At 38.1% G+C, this 20,188-nt stretch overlaps 1 protein-coding gene across 4 annotated transcripts; it reads right to left on the bottom strand.

Annotated features, from left to right (window-relative positions):
• Positions 1-1,011: 1,011 nt before the first annotated feature.
• Positions 1,012-20,067, bottom strand: pou2f3 (POU class 2 homeobox 3). Of its 4 annotated transcripts, XM_061701999.1 has the most exons (13): positions 18,675-20,067; positions 18,399-18,456; positions 11,160-11,188; positions 9,650-9,751; positions 8,286-8,394; positions 8,117-8,205; positions 7,434-7,610; positions 7,216-7,357; positions 6,437-6,570; positions 3,955-4,119; positions 2,780-2,825; positions 2,588-2,702; positions 1,012-1,954 (listed from the first exon to the last, which is right to left on the bottom strand). In XM_061701999.1, exons 2-13 carry the CDS (start codon positions 18,445-18,447, stop codon positions 1,912-1,914), a joined length of 1,200 nt encoding a protein of 399 aa, XP_061557983.1. In that variant the 5' UTR covers positions 18,448-18,456; positions 18,675-20,067; the 3' UTR covers positions 1,012-1,911. The 4 variants fall into 4 exon arrangements, with proteins under 4 accessions (XP_061557983.1, XP_061557984.1, XP_061557985.1 ...); XM_061702000.1 differs by lacking the exon at positions 11,160-11,188 and having other exon boundaries at positions 18,394-18,456; XM_061702001.1 differs by lacking the exons at positions 11,160-11,188; positions 18,399-18,456; positions 18,675-20,067 and adding an exon at positions 10,013-10,157 and having other exon boundaries at positions 1,013-1,954.
• Positions 20,068-20,188: the final 121 nt, after the last annotated feature.

Genomic DNA, 20,188 nt, shown 5'->3' on the forward strand with positions numbered 1-20,188 from the left:
AACTATTAATGTGACATATAACCTGTTCAATTCTACTGGAAAAAAAAAATATTTTCCAGAGGTAAAGTAAAAACAGATGTGGTTGCACAAGTGTACACACCCTCTTGTAACTGGGGATGTACATGGCTGTGTTCAGAATTCACCACTCACATTTAATCTCATGTTAAATGCGAGTCAGACACATCTGCTACCATTTAAACTGGCTCTGATGAGCCCCAAATAAACTACTTCTGTTCTAGAAGGCTTTTCCTGAGATTTTTGTGGTCACATCATAGAGCACAAGTCATGGTCCGCAACGAGCTTCCACGCCATCAGATGTGTCAGTCAGGAGACAGGTGCAAAAGAATTTCTCAGGCAATAAATAATTTTACAAAACTAACGAAAAAGAAAGACGTGACGAAAACTGGTCATGGAGGCTGACAGCAACATTGAAGGACCTCCAGGAAACTCTGGCAAGCAATGGTTGTTTAGTACGCGTGAAAACATTTTCCATACCTTGTTATATAATTTGCACTGTGTTGAATTGCAATCATGCTGTTGTGTTCCTAAAGTTTTGCCCCTTCCACAAAGCTAAATGGTTAAGCAAAAAAAAAAAAAAGTAAAATTCATCAAACTACAACCACCATCCATTCATTTTCTTTACCGCTTATCCTCACTAGGGTCGCGGGCTGGTGGAGCCTATCCCAGCTATCTTCAGGGCGGGAGGCGGGGTACACCCTGAGACAATCGCAGGGCAGAGCAACATTTTTAATAAAACTCTTTTATTGGATCTCAATGTGTTTACATGTACAGTTTGTGATTAGTCCCTTGTCAGTGACATCTAGTTTTTGACTCTTATTATCACTTGCATGATTTACAAATGCTTATTAAAATTGTGTGCACAAAGTATACAACAGTGGTTGGGGGAAACAAAGGAAATAAAGTCCTCCCTAAATTTAGGAAAATATTTATTTTTACATATTATGAGCATTAGTGGGTAAACGTTTTTTTTTTTTTTTTTTTTTTTTTTTTTAAGATGGCCCACAAGCTGTAGGTTCCCCACCGCTGTTGTCAACAAAATGCAGGTAAATTAAAAACGAAAAAAAAAATTTTTAAATCCCAAAGATTTTAAAACAGAGGGGGAAAACACATTTGAACCTGACTATCTGAAATGAGCCACTTAGAAATAGAGTGAGCAAACTCCATTGTTGTCATTTTGCAGTGGAAAAGGGACTAAAGAGAAGGCATGTTTCAGACAAATACTGGTCTAAATCAAAGTTTCGTTCCAATTTCGACATATAGGGGGTAGTCCTTTATTGCAATGTTCCTAATTCATCAGTACAACACTGTGCCAACTCCTATTGATGTTTCTCTAATCCCAGTTTGTTTCTTTTGTATGTTAGTATAAGTGAATGGTATATATCATCCTTCTTGAAACATTTGATGGATGTTTGGATGTAGACCACAATTGCATTTTGAAATCCCGGTTTGTTTCTTTTCTTTCATGCTACCTAGATGATATTGTAGATGATGACAATATCTCAGTTGTAGATAAAAGTGAAAGCAATATGATCAAATATGAATATCCAATATAATCCAAGTCCAGAGTCAGATTTGGCAAAATGCTCAAATGTGTGTGTGTGTGGGGGGGGGGGGGAGACTCAATTTTCTTACTTCTTACTCAATATGTACATTCCTACTAACTGAGATATTTGGACTTTTTTTCCCCCCCCCCCAACAGTCTCACATCTATAAATTTATAGGCTGGACTGTAAACTTTTCCTTAACAGCAGTCAAGGGGGACTTCATCTTCATCTCCCGATGTTTCCACCGTATACGTTTCAATGTCGAAGTTCATCTTCTTCGCAAGATCTTCATCGTACATCCTTCTAAAATAAACGACATTTTTTAAAAAGTGGGTGTAGCAGTGCTTCAGTGGGGATACACGCTAGAATTCCAAGTACGGTACCAGGACCTGAAACACACCACAAACACACACACACACACGCACACACACAAAAAGAACACTGTGTTAATTCAAATAATCCAATTACTTCATTCACTCATTGACTGAATTTTGTGATTGGGTGATTTGATTACTGGGAAGTAGATTAGCATGAGGATTTGTCATATTTAATTTAATCAGATCAAGATAAAAATTTGCTGATTTAAAACAAATCAGTCATTAAGTAGACAGTTTTATATTTGATTTATTCATTTTATCATTGTTTAAATGTATTTTATCATACAAAACAAGGAGTCAATACAGTGAATCTTATTGATTGATATTATTATTAACAAATAATTATATAATTAAAAAAATGTCAAATCATTTCACTGCTGAGTCAAAATAAATGTATAAAAGTCTTATAATTCATAATTTATAAAAAAAAATATAAATGATAAAAAATGTATAAAAGTCTTATAATTCATACAGAGCAGCAGTTAACTTGTTCAACAAATCTTTACTAACAAACTCATCTCTTACTCCTTTTCGTTCTGCTTTTGTTTAGTCGTAAATATGTGTTCAGCGAATAATACACTCGGTTGGCAAAATGAACGGAAACTGTAACACACTATGATGTAAGATGTCTGCAGTTTTCCTCACCCTGGACTGCTGTAAGACGCTGGGTTGACCAGAGACGTTAAAGATGCCGTGGACATGGACATGCTGTCGGGAGAAACTTCCCGACTCACGCAGTTTGGAGACGAACTTGATAAAACTGGTGAGGAAATTGAAAAAAATCATCAGAGAATGTGAACATACAACCATAATGTTACACAAACTGTAAGTCCTCACCTCCTCCTGAAGCCAGCGGACTGTATGATCTGGACACTGCGGCGGCCTAGACCAGAAAAAAAATAAATAAATGAAATAAAATAAAAAATAGAAAATTCATTAGTATAGTGACAACCTGTCAAATATGAACATTTTAGACCACGGTTGGGCCACATTTTGAGTTTTAAAACAGACAGATTGCGATTTGTAGATTACGTACAAAAATAAATAAATAAATAAAATATTTCAAAAAATAATTCAGTGTCATTTTAAAAATGCTCTTATGTTATAATTAATGTCATTTTGACATAAATTAATTACATTAATTACAACACATTAAAATTACATTTATAATAAATGTAATTCTGTAAATCACATTATTTCAATTATTTTAATTATACAAATGTTTACTTACAGAATTATAAAATGTTTTACCGAAATCATGGAATAAAAATCCATCATTTCTATTAATCAGAATTAATTTAATTATTTTACTTAACTATTATTAATTGACAAATGAGATGCCTTTTTAAAAAACTGTTTCATAAAGTAGGTTAAAGGAATTAAATGTGTATGAAAATGAGTTAATATTGTAATAATTTTCATTTTTAATTCAAATTTTTCATTCATTCATTTTTCTTTTTTTTTCTTTATAGTAAATTTAATTACAAATGGATAAACAATTGTTTAACTAAAATAATATAAAACATAGTTTATTCTAATAGTACAATAATTATTCATTATCTTTCATTATTCAAAATTAATAAATTTTAATTAATTGACCAATTATTTAATGTTAAATTTTAGTTTAATAAGATAATAAATTATAATTTCTTCATTTTATTTATAGTACCTTTAATTATAATAAATGAACCAATTTAATAAAAAAGTTATTTCATATTTTTTGTTTTACTATTAATTTAATTGTAATTCACAAATAATTTAAATACTGTATGAATATGAATATAAACATGAATATATGCATTTATTTTAATACCAAAGTAATAATTCAAGCTCATTTTATATTTTATTATTCATAATTCACTTTATTTTAATTAATGAACCAATTATTTAATGCAAATCTAAAATTGTTTATTTGGCTAATATTTATTTACAATAACTCAATGAAATAGTGGATGAATGAAGCCAAAAAGGGCTAAATAAATGCACCAAATGTGACACTGGTCATGACTGACCATTCTAGAGTTGTAGCTCTGCGTCTTGACAGGCAAACTAGTCACCGGGCAGTAGATTCTCTTCTCCTTCTGGCGCCGATTGCAGAACCAAACCCGGACCACCTCCTTCTCCATGGCCAGCTGCTCCGAGATCAGCGTGATTTCCTCCGAGTTGGGTTTGGGGTTCTGGAAAGTCACAATCATCTTACAATTTAGTTGCCTTCATGGGAACAAGTTAAGGCACGTTTGTAGAGCTCTTAACAATATTAACACATTCACTGCCATTGACGGCTTTAGAAGTCAAATATCCATATTAACTGGGAAGACTGGCAGTGAATGAGTTAAGTATGAAATACTCAACTGCAAATGGAGGCAGCATTTAATAATAATACGAAACGGTTTTCACATCATTTTACAATTTATATCACGTAAAAGTGCCGTTAATGGTAACTAGGTTACTCACGAATTAATTTTAACTAAGTAACTGTAACTAAGTGACCAAAGCAAAGTAATGCCAGCAAAAAAGAATGTCAGGAAAAGCCTAGTAGAACATCAAAACTTCATTTAGGGTTAATCAGAGGCCCTGTAAATGGTGGCAGGTGCGCGCTGACGCCAATCTTTTTTTTTGTTGTTGTTGTTTTTTTGTCCTGTTCGGCTGTTAGGTCAAGCAGAATGGAAAATCTGTATCCCTTTTATGCCGGAACAGTTTTATTGTGTCACAGTGGAGTTTGTAAGCTTCCAGTGGAGATTTTAAGCTTCCGCTGTTATTGAGAATCAGACTTGATCAGTCAAACAGAACAAAGTTTCCAGAAGGGAGAGAGAAACAAAGACAAAAGACAAAGCACTAATTGTAAACAGGACGAGAGAAGTGAATCATGACATTATCTACAACAACGAAACATTAAATATGAGTGTTGTGTGGGGCTGTAATGCTACACCCAGTGAGGGAAGGACAGGACAAGATAGAGCAGGTTAAGGACAGGAGAAGACGCATGCAGGACCAGGGCTGTGAACCGGCTGTACAACTGAAGTGTGGTGGCATCAATTATGTAAATTGTAAGTGTGTGCCTGCGGATACAGGCAAGTGAATTGACACCGTTTTACATGCACAAAGACTGACAGAAGTTTCCTGTAATTTCTTTGGCCGCACCGCAGCGGTTGAGGACCCCACCCAATCAATCGAGGGGCGGGATCAGGCCCAGGGGTCCACCCGAGAGCAGCCCAGCGGACGGGACACGACCCACACCGAAAGACACAGAGCAGTCTGCCGGCCCCACCGAGGCGCCCCGACAACTGACCACCCAGTGGGGGCCGCAGGGACCCAATGCAACCCCCAGCCAACCCCCACCCAGCCCGTGGGCGCGAGACTGTCCCTTGTTTGTTGGCAAGGAGGGCACCCGACAAGGGAACGATAAGGGGAGGGGGGAACCCAAGGAGCAGACGCGGGCCATGAGAGGTCAGCCCCAACACCAAGTCGTCATCCAGCCCGGGGAGCACCGCCATGTAAGTAAGTGAGACCCACCTCCCCCCCTGTTACTATGACTGCCAGGTCCCCGACTGGCAGTCATTGGCCCTACCCAGTGTATCAGTTCCCCCCTCCCGAGTGGTGCATTAAAATCTGGAGAGGTCAGTGAGCCGAGGGGGTGGGGGCAGGGCTGCCAAGCACTACTGCCTAACAGCCAACCACCCACCCACCCACGACCCACCGCCCCCCAGAGATAGGTGTATGTGGTGCATTAAAACATGGCGCGTGTGTGTGATGCATTTAAAATCCAGGCGGGCAGGCAGGGCGGAGGGGCAGGGAAACAGTACAGACGTTCCGACACCCACACCCTCCCGATCCCATGCCAGCCCCCCAGGAACCCTTTGATATGTGTATGTGCCCAGGTGTGATTAGTGAGAAATATATACAGTGAATGTTGTGAGTGTGTGCGAAGTGAGTGATTAAGAGGCACGGCTCCTGCAGGTCAGGCCCATTAGGCCGGACAACAACCGACGAATAGGGCCATCCCACCCAGACCCGCAGCACCAACAACGCCCCCCCACTACCTCCGCCAGCACCCACTACTTCCTATTGTCAAATGTCAAATGGCAGCCTATTGAGGCAAAGGAATCAAGAGTCTAGATTTAGCATGTTGAGGAAAGGTGACCAGCTATCTACGGATATGTGTAATTGATTTTTTTCGTTCTGCTGATATTTTTTCTAACGCAATATATTCTATGATGAGATTTAGCCACTGATTGATGTTAATAGAATTGTTTTCTTAGCGGTAGCTAACGCGACAAGTAATGACGCCAATCTAACATGAGTTTGAACGTGATTGTTTCATTCTTCAACCCAGCCATATCCCCCGGTGATAAGAGGGTGTGTACATTTGTGCAAACACATCTCAGTTGTTTCTTGAAATAGGTATATACGTTGGTATCCTCTCTCTATATATATCCTATATGTGTCCTATATACTAGGACACTGTGCGTCAGCTTTAAAGATGGCCCGACTCACGTCGAGGAAGCGCTTCTCCAGCGTGAGCTTGATGTTGGTCTCAATGCTGGTCCTCTTTTTGCGCTTGCGTCCATAGCCCTCCATCAGCGGCGGCAGGGAGGCCGCGCTGCTCATGCAGTCCGAAGGGGAGTTTTCTGCACGTTCAAATGGACATGCAACATTTTGGGGATATAAACAAATGGCACAAAGATAAATCAGTTCGACACGTTTCCCACCATTAATGTGACCTATAATCTGATGTGAGTACAAAAATGTCAGGAAAAGCCAACTAGAACATCTGAGCTTTATTTAGGGTTAATCAGAGGCACTTTAAATGGTAGCCGGTGTGTGTTGACTCATTTAACGAGTTTGAATGTGATTGGTTAATTCTGAATACAGCAACAGTTCAGAATCAGAATCAACAATTATTGTAACTAAGTAACATTACAGTTAGTAAGGAAGTGGAACTGACTAACTTAATAAAGCAAATATAAAGTAAGCAAAAATGTCAGAAAAAAAATCCACTAGAACAACTCAACTTTATTTGAGGTTAATCTTGATTAATGTTGAACACAGCCACGTCCCCAGCCATATTTTTTAATTCCCGTCTCGAAAAGATGATAGTTTTTCATTTAAATTAAGGTTACAGGTCAAATTAATGGTGGAAAAAGTTTTGAAATTATTCATTTTTGGTGTAATTTTTTATGTATATCACAAAAACCCAGCATTTGAAGAGGGGTGTGTGGACCGTTTATATATATATGATCACTGTCGGTGAATGGCTACTGCGTATGCTCTACCTGCGTCACTCAGCCACTTCTCAAGCAGGGGTTTGAGCTTGCACATGTTTTTGAAGCTCAAGTTGAGAGCCTCGAAACGAGAGATGGTGGTTTGGCTGAAGTCGTTGCCGTACAGTTTGCCCATGGCCATGCCCACGTCGCCCTGGAAACGATCACACGTGTGTGTCAGAGCTGAAGAAGCGGCTCCGCATTTTTTGGTGAAGGGCAGCATCGGGCACCTGTGTGAAGCCCAGTTTGATGCGTCTTTGTTTGAAGGCTTTGGCAAACTGCTCCAGCTCCTCCAGGTCGCTGGGTTCTTCTTGGGGTGGCACCGCCATGTGTTTGAGCAACTGCGGGTGAGACATGTCCATGTGGTTGTCCATCGACGGGCCCACCAGGCCGGAGCGACTCATCCCCTGGATTGCAAACACAATAGGGTCAGATTTCCATCTACTGTATGATAGTGATCACTTTTTCCATGAATTAGCTGACTTTCGGTGAGAGGAGCGGGGTACACCTTGGACTGGTTTGCTAGTCATTTGCAGGGCAGAACTGTTTTTGGGTGAGAGAATTGATGTACACCATGAACCGGTAGCTAGTCGTTCACAGGGACAAGGCTGTACAGTGTTCCCCCACATATTCGCAATTTATGGATTTTGTGGCAACTTGTTGCCAAGGAACTATGCTGTAGTTAAGTTGAGGCGCTTCATTTAGACAGAAGTAGTGTTTTGTTAATAATAATAACAATAATAATTTGTACACAACAATAACCCCACAACAAATATAAAAACACAAATGTTCATCGTCTTTGTTAATTGGTAGTCACCACCAGCCTTTCATAGCCCGAGATCTATGCACTGTATGTGGAGCTTTATTTGTACAGATGTACATATGGCTAGTGGACATAGAGAGGCTGATTTACCTGCGGAGTCAAAGCCAGGCCGGGCTGTTGTTGCATGAGACCGCTCTGATTCTGCCCGGGAAGTGACATCAGGTTCTGTTGCAGAAGAGCTGCAGCGGAACACAAGCACCACATTTCGGTGAGTCGGATGAACTTCGTATGTGGCGACATTTTCAATGACGGTGGTCACCTTGGTGGTGGCTGGGGGGGTTCTGGGAGAGCAGGAAGGGGGACGAAGACGACAGGTGAGACGGCGGCATCAGGACCAACTGCTGCATGCTGTGCAGGGACGTCAGGTCCTGAGGAGCACAGAAACAGTCAGGACTTGGGAAGTGGCTAGGCGACACTCCATACATACAGTATATACTGTACAGTTGGAGGAAAAGTATGTGAACACTTTGGAATTTCTTAAATTTCTACATAGATAGGTCATATAATGTAGTCTCATCTTCATCTTAATCACAAGAATAAACCAGCAGAGTCTGCTTCAACTAACACCACACAAACAATTGTATGTTTTCCTATTTTGTTTTTTTTTAGCATAACATGTAAACATTTACAGGACAGGGAGGAAAAAAGTAAGTAAACCCTTGGATTTAATAACTCCTTGGGCAGCAATAACCCCAAATGTTTACTGTAGTTTGCAGATGAGACGAGCAGCAGCGCGTCAAAGAGAACAACCAGAACAGGAAGCACCTGAAGAAGACTGCGACGTCATGGCAGACCGCAGTGTGACATGTTTGTGTGCAGGGCGACAGATCGAAATGCACTCACTTGTCTAAATAGTTCGTAGAGTGGTGCCTTGACTTAAGAGTTTAATTTGTTCCGTGACTGCGCTCATTTCCACATTGAAATGAATGGAAATACTACTAAAAAATTTTTTTTTTAAAAACACTGAACATTTTTGGTCTTTTTAAATAAGAAAAATAGAACTCTACAGTATTGAACTTTATAAAAACATACAGAAATAACAAAATTAAATACATTGTAAAGAATTAAACAGTTTGTGCATGGTGATAATCCAATGGACATTGTGCTGTTCCTTCTGGTGTGTTTTCTTTGGCCACCAGGGGGGCAGTATAGTACATATACATACTACAAGTAGATTCGATGACGAAACACAGAAGACCGTCGCAACTAAGCTACAATAACATTCATCGTTTTTTTTTGCAGCAGCAGCAGATAAGGAATATATGCCTGTGAGTATTGTCTGTCTGCATGTGTTGCTACTGCTTGTGCTCAAATATAAATTGTTCAAAGGTTCACAATTACCGTAATATCTATGCTAATTTCGCTAGCTGGTCTATGGCACTTTGCATTATCTAAAAGCATTAAGCCAGTGAACTTTTGTAAAACAAAGTTAACTCATTCACTGCCACCCTTCCCAGTATAAACACACACACACACAAACACACAGTTTATCCATACACATTCATTCACTTCCCATAAATTATACATTCAACTAGGTATCATCGCTTTTCAGACATACATCCATCCATCAAGTTTAGCTGTTTGGACGGTTCGTTATTTTTAATACATTTTGTTTCCTTTTACCGCAGGCATGTGAGCGCTGTGCATGGGAGGGCTCTGCGTCATGTGACATGTCTTCAGCGAGGAGCTCAGGTGGGAAGAGTCGATGATGTCCTCAGTCTTTATCTGCAGCGACGCCAAAAAAAGAAAAAAAAAGTGACAAATCCAACTCAAAGCGTACTTCTAGGTCAAACGGGTGCATGTAGTTCTGTGCGTGTTAGTATGTGTGTGTGTTTGTGTACGTGTATGTGTGTGTACTCGCTCGCTCCAGGACCAGTTTGGTCGCTAAACAAGATAAAACGAGAGATAGACTCCCTCCCCTTGGGCTGCCAACTATGCAAATACAGCCCCCCCACCCCCCTCAAAAAAAAAAAAAAACACCCCCACCTCCACCGCCGCTCGCAACCCAAAACACCCTCAGAAAGCCGTGACACTTCCTGGAAAAAACAAAAAACACATGGAAACAAAAAGTCCCCGCTGCCAAAAAAAAAAAAAAAAAGTGTTTGGTGAAGTATCCAAATAGCTGCAAACTATTTGAGGTGATTCAGGAGTGCTGAGAAGAGGAGGGAGAGAGTCATTATTGACATGGGGGGTGTGGTTGGCGCGTTATAGTGATGATGTTGGAGGGGTGGGAGAGGGGGGTTTGTCCTGAGGATGTTAGCTGTCCAAAGAAGTCTATTTTAGAAGAACTATTGGACGGAGGCGCAGTCAATCAAATGGAAGCTTGGCTTGCATGACTGTCTGAGACTGTACAGTAAAGTTAAGGTTGCATTTCAATATGCCGTTTCACCAAAAGCGCGCTTGGAGAAGTGATAGCGTATCCTTACACGGTGGTGCCTCGAATCACGGGTTTAATTCATTCCTTGACCACGCTCGCAACTCAAAGCACTTGTATCTCAAATCATCTTTCCCTATTGAAATGAATGCATGTACCGTTCATATGCTCCAGCCTTAAAAAAAAATAAACCAAAAAAAATTACCCCCAAAATATTTCAGAACATGTTTTTCAAATAAGATGAATAGCATTCTACAGTGTTATACTTTGTAAAACTATACAGTATTAACATAATTAAAAAGCCCTACTGTACATAATACAACAAGAAGAGTTCCACAACTAAGTGACTAAGGTGCAGTAATGTTGTTTTTCGCATAGGATAAAGAATGCATTCCTGTGATTGATATATTGTCAGTCTACACGTGTTGCTGCACCGTTTGCGCTTAAATATTCGTCGCTTAAAGGGTTACAGCTGCCGCAACATCAATGATAGTTTGGTTAGCCCGTCTATTGGCTTGTGTTAGCATTGCTTTATTTTAATTAATATAATTAACTGTAATCATTTTTATTTTAATGAGATTTGGTTGTAAATGACAAAAGCTTAACTAAATATTCACCAGTACAAACCAGTGCGCATGTTGCAATATAGTTAAAAAAAAATCTCATCATGACATTAAGATAGTCATTTATTATTATCGTTTATTTGCCAGATCGTCAAAACCCGTATAAAAGAATACATATGAAATATCAACCACTTACTTGTCGATGGAATACAATTCCTTTTTGCTCTAAAAGGACAAAAAGAGAGTAAAGATGATTAAAACGTATTTAATCTCACTGCAAACTTTCAAAGCAATCTCTGTGTCTTTAATCAAAACATTAGCTCATACGAGAAATAAATGGTGCCTTTACAAAAGATAACAACTTTGATTGACACTGGCCAACAGAAGAGGCAAAGAAGGTCCCTTACTAAGTTGCAGTAATAGCTTTTGTTCCCACATAGCAGAGAGAATATATGCCCCTGAGTACTGTTGTATTGTATGCTCTGTTTGTATGTGTTGTTGCTCCATGTGTGTTAAAGCAGCAGTTGTTTGAAAGTTTGTTATTACCAGAACATCTACTGCGGTTTGCGTTATATGTTAACATTAAGGTAGTGAGTGGCCTTTTGTTAGTAAATATCAAATATATAATAATACAAATATATCTGAGAGATACATTACTTAATTTCATATATATATATGAAATATATATATCTAATTACCAACCATAATATCAATGGTAATTCGTGTTTGCGCATCAATGGCATTTTGTATTATATGTAAGGATTAAGATAGTGGACTTTCATTGGCTTGGTTAAACATTTTGATGTTTAGATACACAGTACAATGTTTAAGTTTCTTGTTTTTTTTTGGTGTGAGTTTTACACTAAACTTCAGCGGGGAGTGAGTGACAAATAAACAGCTTGTAGGTGGTTTGGAGAACGATGCGAACGAGAGAGTCTTCTTATCGTCAACTCGAAGTATTGTCATACGATAGTCTCCCATTTCTGGAGAGCGTCGACAGGCAACAAGGGATACTTTAAAAAGGGTGTTTTAATAAGTTAAAGCATGTGGGATTGGTAAAACTACAAGTTATTCACGTGGTCTCTCAATAGCGTGGATTTTCACAGGGTTTGACTGTATTGGATCCCGATGGGATTGTACAGTTGAACCCGAAGCTGTGACCATTGCTTGAAATACAACTGAGTAAAGACTGATTTTGCATAATTATAAGGCAAACGTGACCTCACACACACACACACACACACACACACACAAGTGTAAATACATAGACGTTTTACACAGTTCACAGCGTGTGAGGACGCCGACGGAGGAGGAGAGTTCAAGGGTGAATTTGAATATCAAATGGGGCTCTGTATATGTGTGTGTGCATGCATGTGTGTGTGTGTGTATGTGTGTGTGTGTGAGGGAGAGAGAGAGAGAGAGCGAGAGAGAGAGAGAGAGAGAGAGAGAGAGAGAGAGCAGAGAGAGAGAGAGAGCGATCATGCAAATCCACTTGCAACCCAAACACCCGGCAACGGGCCCCCACCCTCTCTCTTACGCCCCCACCCCCCACCCACCCCGAGGACAACCAGCCTGAGTGGCAAAGTTCCAGTATGAAAATGACCGTGACATGCAAATTTAGCTCTGAGCAGAACTAAGATCAAAACCCAAATATACTAGACTCTTGTTAGTATACTTTGCCTGGCAAGTCTCATTCATTTACATCAAGAGTCCCGAGTCATTTAAAGCAGCGCTGCAGAAACTATTTACAAAGTACAATTACATATATTGTGAAAGTATATATTTTTTCAAATCAGCATTCCCCAAACTCATTCATCTTAATATATATTTCTTTTAATTTGTCATTTATTGTACTCATTTAAATGTGGTTCTTCCTCAGGACACAAATATGGTAAAATATCAATAAAATCATAGAATTTTCCCATTCATTTTTCAATAGGGTCATCTAAGGGCCTCACTAAATGTATTTTTAAAAATATGTTTTTACGATTTGTATTATTAAAAACATGTTTTTACGATTTGGAAAAAAGTTTTTGAAAAATGTATCATATTCATTTGTGGCTTCCACGAGTTTCACAAATGAGAATAATATAATGAAAAATAAATGCTATTTTATTTAGATCGAATTTTGTTAAATTTCATTATTTCTTTTAAATATTTTTTTAATACATAATTAAAATTAACAGGAATATGCCATGATTTTATTGATTTCATTATTATTTCATTCATTATGATTGGGTCCTGAGGAAGAACTTAGAAGAAGAAGGAGTTAAATCAGTATAATAAATTACATAAAATAAATTTCGCTTTCATGAAACTCTTATTAATAAAGGATAAGGGCATAAGGATATAGTAAATGGTAACTTTACAAAACTACAATTTTAAAAATATTTATTACTTTTTATAATGAATTCATTATGGTCCTTGAAGGACTTATTATTATATTGATTGTAATTTAGTATGATAGAAGAACCACCACATTTAAAATCAGTCCAATAAATTACATAAAATACATTTCAATTCCATGAAACTTAAAAAAAAAAAAAAAAAAAAAAAAAAGAGCGAGAGAGAAAGATTATGTTAAATACATTTAGAAAACTGTTTTTAAAATACACTTATGATGAGCCTTTTAAAGGATTTGGTTATAAAAACCAGAAAGAAAAATACTTGTATTTATTGCTTGTACAGGCATGACATATTTTAATGTTTGGGTTATTATGAAGAACCACATTTAAATTAGTATAATAAATGACATAAATATGAATACTGTGGGTGAGACTAAAATATGTATTCATGTGACATGTGACATTTCCTACACACAACAACAAATGACACAATGGCAATAAAAATGTTTGAAAATTGTTTTTTTTTCTTCAAATTTTCCTAATTTGGCCGGCACACTGACTGGCCGACTGGTTAGCACATCTGCCTCACAGTTCTGGGGACCGGGGTTCAAATCCCGGCCCCGCCTGTGTGGAGTTTGCATGTTCTCCCCGTGCCTGCGTGGGTTTTCTCCGGCTACTCCGGTTTCCTCCCACATCCCCAAAACATGCGTGGTAGGTTGAGTGAAGACTCTAAATTGCCCGTAGGTGTGAATGTGAATGAGAATGGTTGTTTGTTTCTATCTGCCCTGCGATTGGCTGGCGACCGGTTCAGGGTGTACCCAGCCTCCCGCCCGAAGATAGCTGGGATAGGCTCCAGCAGCCCGTGACCCTAGTGAGGATAAGCGGTAAAGAAAATGGATGGATGGATGGACATTCCTAATTTTGATATTAAATATTGGTAAAGTGAAATATTTCCAATTATTTATTTCCACTGAAACGCACATACATTCACAGACTACATTCAACTACTGCTTATTTTAAAGATTTTAAAGCTTCGGCTCCCATTGGGTGCGGCTGTATATCTAAATATGTATTTAACCATGTGTATATCTCTCTGAATGACAACCCGCCTACGCTGGAAGGGCTCCAACTCAGATAAAATATTTCAAAAAACGCAAACATTCGGATCAAAGACGAGAACTCAATTACCCTGAAAAGAAAATATTTGAAAAACATCAATCAAATGCAGCCTTCACTCCAGGCGAGGGCTGGCACCTCTTTGGTATTCTGTAATTATACCAAGTGGGGAGAAGAATATTACATATTTGTTCTTCCAAACAGCTTTAGGAGGGGAGCGCTCCACTCGCACCTCTGTCAGGCCCTCCAACGGGGTCAGTGGGTCCTCCAAAAGACCCGAGGACGACACTGCCACAATTTGCCACTGTTTCTATGAAGCCCCCTAATCAACCTACTAAAACAAGCCGTTCGAGCATTTATTCAAACCTCGAGATCAAGTTTAAGGTCCATGTACTCGTCTTGTCTACTCACTAGTAAGACCATTCAGTGCACTAGTAGAACGACTGTGTCTTACTAGTTATGTTTTTTCCACTACTACTGCCAGATTTGGGATACTAGTACAACCTTAAGATGGATATCTAAGGTATGGAATAAATACTCAAAACGACTTTGATATCCTTGATATGAAGTAAATGTTCAAATGGATTTGAAATCCTTGATATCAACAAATGCTGAATATCCTTCACATCAATAAATGCTCAAACAGATTTTTATCTTTGATACTGAATAAATGCTCAAACGGCTTTCCTTACCAAGGATATCAAATAACTGCTTAAGCACCTTACATATCGAAAAAAAAAAAAAATTCGAATGGCTTTGGTATCCTTGATATCGAACCTAAACGCTAACGGTTTTATGTTCTTCATAACAAATAAATGCTCAAACGGCTTTCCATACCAAGGATGTGGAATAAATGCTGAAATCAATTCAATATCAAGGATATTGAATTAATTCTCGAATGGCTTTGACATCCTTGATATCGAATAAACGTTCAAATGGCTTCAAAATCTTCGACACGGAATACATGCTCAAACGGTTTAGATATCCTTGATCTCAAATAAATGCTCCAACGGCCTTCCATATCAAGGATATCGAGGAAATGCTGAAATTGCTTTGATGTCAAGAGTATCTAAACAAAAAATACAAAAATAAAACTGCTCAAATCGTTTTTCATATCAAGGATATTGAATAAATGCTGAAACTGCTTTCCATATCGAGGATATCAAATAAATGCTTAAACAGCTGAAATATCCTTGACATCAAATAAATGCTCACACGACTTTTCATAGTAATTTTAAACAAGTTGAGTGATGTCCTTCAAGGGCTCTGGTAGAACTAGTAGAACGACTGAGTCTTACTGGTAAAGTTTTTGCCACTACTGTATGACGTATCTGCACTCTAGTAGGAAACTTTGGCAAACTAGTAGGATAACTACATCTTACTAGTGAGGCAAAACTCTGCACTAGTACTACTCGTGACATTATAAAAATTCTACCAGTAACATCTCGCAATTCACTAGTAATACAAGTAGCGCACAGATGTCAATTACAGCACAGTTGCCTCAGTAGTAACATGTAGTTGTCGTTCTACTAGTGCCTCATACTGTCTTACAAGTGAGGACAAAGGACGTACTAGTACGTGGACATTAAGCTGGTGATCAAGGATGGAGGATAAATGCTCAAAGGGGGTTTCTATAGAGCAAGTGGATTGGTGGCCAGACAATAGCAGAGTGACTGGAAATGAAGCACTGATTGGAAATGGATCCCATGGCAGCTGCATGAAAGTCAACTACGTGAACCACTACACTACAAATGACCTTGCCCATACAATATATAGATATGCAATATGTATTCAAAGTATATTAATGTGTTGATTCCACATCTACTCTCTTTGTCAGACGGAGCTGCAAGTTTACTCACTTTAACGTAATAAATAAAACAATGTTTTTGCTCACGCAGGCACACATGCGCGCGCACACACACACACACACACACTAGGCCATTGTTTGAAAGGAAGTTCTGCATTTCTGTTGACAGTTCCCATTTATTGTTTTGTTTTTGTTGCCGTCCTCAGCCGTGGGGCAGCCAGCATTTCTCAGCAAATAAGCCCCAGGGCCATCCTGGCATGGCAGCCAACTGCCACTGTACACATACAACGCACGCACACACACACACACACACACACAAAAGCATGGTTACTTACTTTCCCAATAAAGCTCGACTTAATCAATGAAATGCAAAATAAAATTTTTAAAGTATACAGGAAAGTAAGAATTTAGTGTTCCACGCATTCAATGTAGTGCGGCAACATGCAGGAAGGCTAATTTCCACTAGCCCGTCTATAATGTTTGGCATTATATGTTCTCATTAAGCTAGCAGACTCATTAGCAAATGTGACACAGTTTGGTTGAATATTTTGATATGAAAAGCGACAATGTTCAATTATCTTTTGTTGTCTGCTCTCTCTGTATGCGTTGCTGCTCTGTGTATTAAAGTAGCAGTCATTTGAAGGTTTTTAATTACCGCAATATTGATGCTAATATCTATAGCCCGTCTATTTCTCATAATAAGTTAGCATTAAGCTAACTGAATTTCATTAGATGAAATGATATGGTTTGGTTGAACATTTTGGTGCTGAAATATATACTGTTTAATTTTGTTTGATGTGATAGTTAACAGTAAACTTCAACTGGGAGTAACTTCTATGCGAATTTGCATGGTATAACACATTAGAAGTTAGTCCTAAGCTATACTGAGTGTCATAAAAAAAAATTAAAAACTGAGAAAAATACACCATTATTCTCATAATTAAAAAAATTTTGGGAGGAAAATGACAACTTCTCACATGATATTAAGACTTCATTTTTCATTATAATTAAACTTTTTTAGTATTGCAAAGCAACTACTTTTTTCTACTAAAATTCCATCTTATGATACGATTTTATTTAATTTTCCTAATAATTCCCAAAATTTGTCATAAATCTATTATTTGTTTAGTTTTACTAAAATTCTGCCTTTATTGTCATAATAGTTCAACTCTTAAAATTACGACTATTCCTGAAATATTAAAACTTTTTCCTCATTTCCATTAGCCTGTCAGTCAATGGCATTTCGAACTATAGGTTAGCATTATTATTTTTTTGTTTGTTTGTTTCAGTTTTACAGTAAACTTTAACCAGGCGTGCCAAATAAATAACTTGAAGCAAGCGTGGTTTGCCTCCTATTTGAAAATTCTTGTTTTCGTTTTGGCGAAGTGATGTTTTGCGATAATCATTCATTTCCTGACAGCAAAAACAGGCACTAAGGAACACTTTAAAAGGTGAATATTTGAATATGTTTAAATGTGTTTAAAGTGTGTGGGGAAGGTACAAGTATACTTATTTATTTAAAAAAAAAAAAAAAAGTTGTTATATGGACTCTCTATGTTACGTATTTTCACTTACCGTGGGTGGGTATGGAGAATATATAACTCCTCCCGATAAACACTTTTATTAGACACACCAATGAACGACTAACAACCTTTCCTTCTAAAAATCCTCATTATAATAGCATTACTTTTAATTGAACGTGCCTGTGAGGTGTCTACAAACCAACACCTTCCCAACCTATTTAAAATGAAAATTGCCCTAATAAATAAAACTGTTAAACAGCATGCAAAAATGACCATTAAAATAAATCACAGTTTCCACAACAGCACGGTTCATTTCCTGCATGGGGCGAGCTACCATTTTAGGTGATCTACTCTTTGTATTCTGTTTAATAAATGTATTATCATGTATAATAAATGTAATGCACAACTGTATAGTTCTTGTCATTTCTTTTTTCCTTACCTATAAAGGAGTCTAATGGAATATCTGGTGTCATTTAAGTCAGTTTTACACAACCCAGAATGAATGAATCAGGCAGATAAATAACCAAGACTTAATTAATCTCATGATTCATCTGGATAAATAACCAAGTGCCAATTCACCTCATGAATCATGCAGATAAATAACAAACAAGGTGGTTAGCATCGAGAGTATAACATGACCTCACTTGTCTGCTCCGCCTGAGTGTCCGACTGCTCCAGAGTGTCTGCGCTCATCTTCCTGACCTGTGATGATAAAACACAATTCAGCTGATTTTCCTACACCATTTAAGCAGGACAACGCTCAGGAAAATCACCTCCACTTTATTCTAATGAGCCCTCACCATCACCACCACCACCACCACCACATAATGTGCTGGTTATAATATTCATAGAAGGAGACTCCCAGCAAAGCACAATAGTAGGGAGTTTTTTTTGTTTTTTTTTTGTGGGGGTAAACTTACCTCAAGTGGATGTTTTGTGATGAAAGGATGATGAATCCGTCACTACCACTGCTACTTGTATGACTTACTTTGGCATTTTCCAGAGTGGAGGAAGGCTCACCTGTACAGCGCTGTACTCCGGCAGCCCGAGAGGCTCATTTGCATACATCGCTGCGCACCCTATCCCGCTCCGCACGCTTTGCATAAGACAACAATGAGGCCTACTGCGAAAGCACACATTGAAAGTCTCACTCCAAGCGTCTTCTGTGCGGGGAAAATAAGACAATGAATTGTGTATAACACATTACTTAGCATCCTGGAGAATTCATTTCATAGGTTGGAATGTAAAACAAGTTGAGTGCAATAGTGGTCTGAGCCCAAACATCTGTCAAAACTATTCAGATTTCATTAAAGATAACACGGAACTTTCACTGATACAAACACACAAAAGTAACAAACTGGGATTGAAATAAATTAATGAAGTGCAACGGCGGTCTCAGTCATCAAAGTGGGCTTAGAAAAAAAAGAAACAAAATGCTGCTTAGTGTGATAGCGGTTTAATTTCAGACATCCATCAAATCTATTGCATCTTTCATGAAAGATGATAAATAACGTACACTGGCACCCAAGCTAAAGCACTACTTACTTTTAGAATCTTCTCTCAATCTCTGAACATCTCTTTCTGGGATGCTGGCTCACTGTTGCGCCAATGAATCAGGATAAGTGCTGAATGCAATAATGGACCTATACCAACGTTGGAAATAAACTTGATTTAACCCAGCATTCATCTGAAAGATATTCCTTTTTTCCTATTCTTTTACACCCTAAACTTAAAAATGACCGAAACGGAGATGTCCCACACTAATTTTCAGTGACTCAAGTATCTACAATACCATCCATCCAGCCATCCATTTTCTATACCGCTTGTCCTCATTTGGGTCGCAGGTTAGCTTGCACCTATCCCAACTGACTTTGAGCTTTTATTCATATCTCATTAACCTCCCACTACTGGTGACAGTTGAATTAATTCTACAAGGTGATTAAAAAGTAACTCCCTGTTTTAAAACACTTGTACATTTTTTCTTAAATATTTTTGGATTGTTCCTTAATGTGTAAGTATTTAAACCCTCTGACCTCTAGGCTGGCCATTTGTGTCCACCTCGCTTCCTTATTATTATTATTATTTAACCAGTTTACTGTGTTAATACAAATGTAATGAAACGACCCAAGGGTGGGTAATTTTTGTCTGATTTTGTCATTTCCAACTTCAGCTCTTTATAACCATGAATTGTATACTGTTTAGATCAAATTGTACCTTTTGGCTCTATTATAGCCACTTTGAAACTCATGAAAACTACAGTGTTGAATTCCTTTTAGAATATCCATAAACTGCTAAAAGGCAATCAGTGAACTACTGTGGATTGGGTATTTCTTTTTCACAATTATTTTTTGACTCTTTATTTTTTATGTTATTTCTTTTTTATTTTCATCACTGTTTCTTGTTAGTGCTTTCATATTTGTGATTGTGTTTTTTT

Source organism: Phycodurus eques, chromosome 17 (genome assembly GCF_024500275.1).
Source record: "Phycodurus eques isolate BA_2022a chromosome 17, UOR_Pequ_1.1, whole genome shotgun sequence".
NCBI lineage: Eukaryota > Metazoa > Chordata > Actinopteri > Syngnathiformes > Syngnathidae > Phycodurus > Phycodurus eques.

Bases quoted from the DNA above. Each gene is read 5' to 3' on its own strand.
- pou2f3 (XM_061701999.1), bottom strand. From the start codon at position 18,447: ATGAGCGCAGACACTCTGGAGCAGTCGGACACTCAGGCGGAGCAGACA. The intron at 4,120-6,436 runs GTGAGTCGGGCC...GTGACTTTCCAG, and splicing joins TGGAGAAGCGCTTCCTCGAC to AACCCCAAACCCAACTCGGA. The intron at 2,703-2,779 runs GTGAGGACTTAC...TTTCCTCACCAG, and splicing joins TCCGCTGGCTTCAGGAGGAG to TTTTATCAAGTTCGTCTCCA.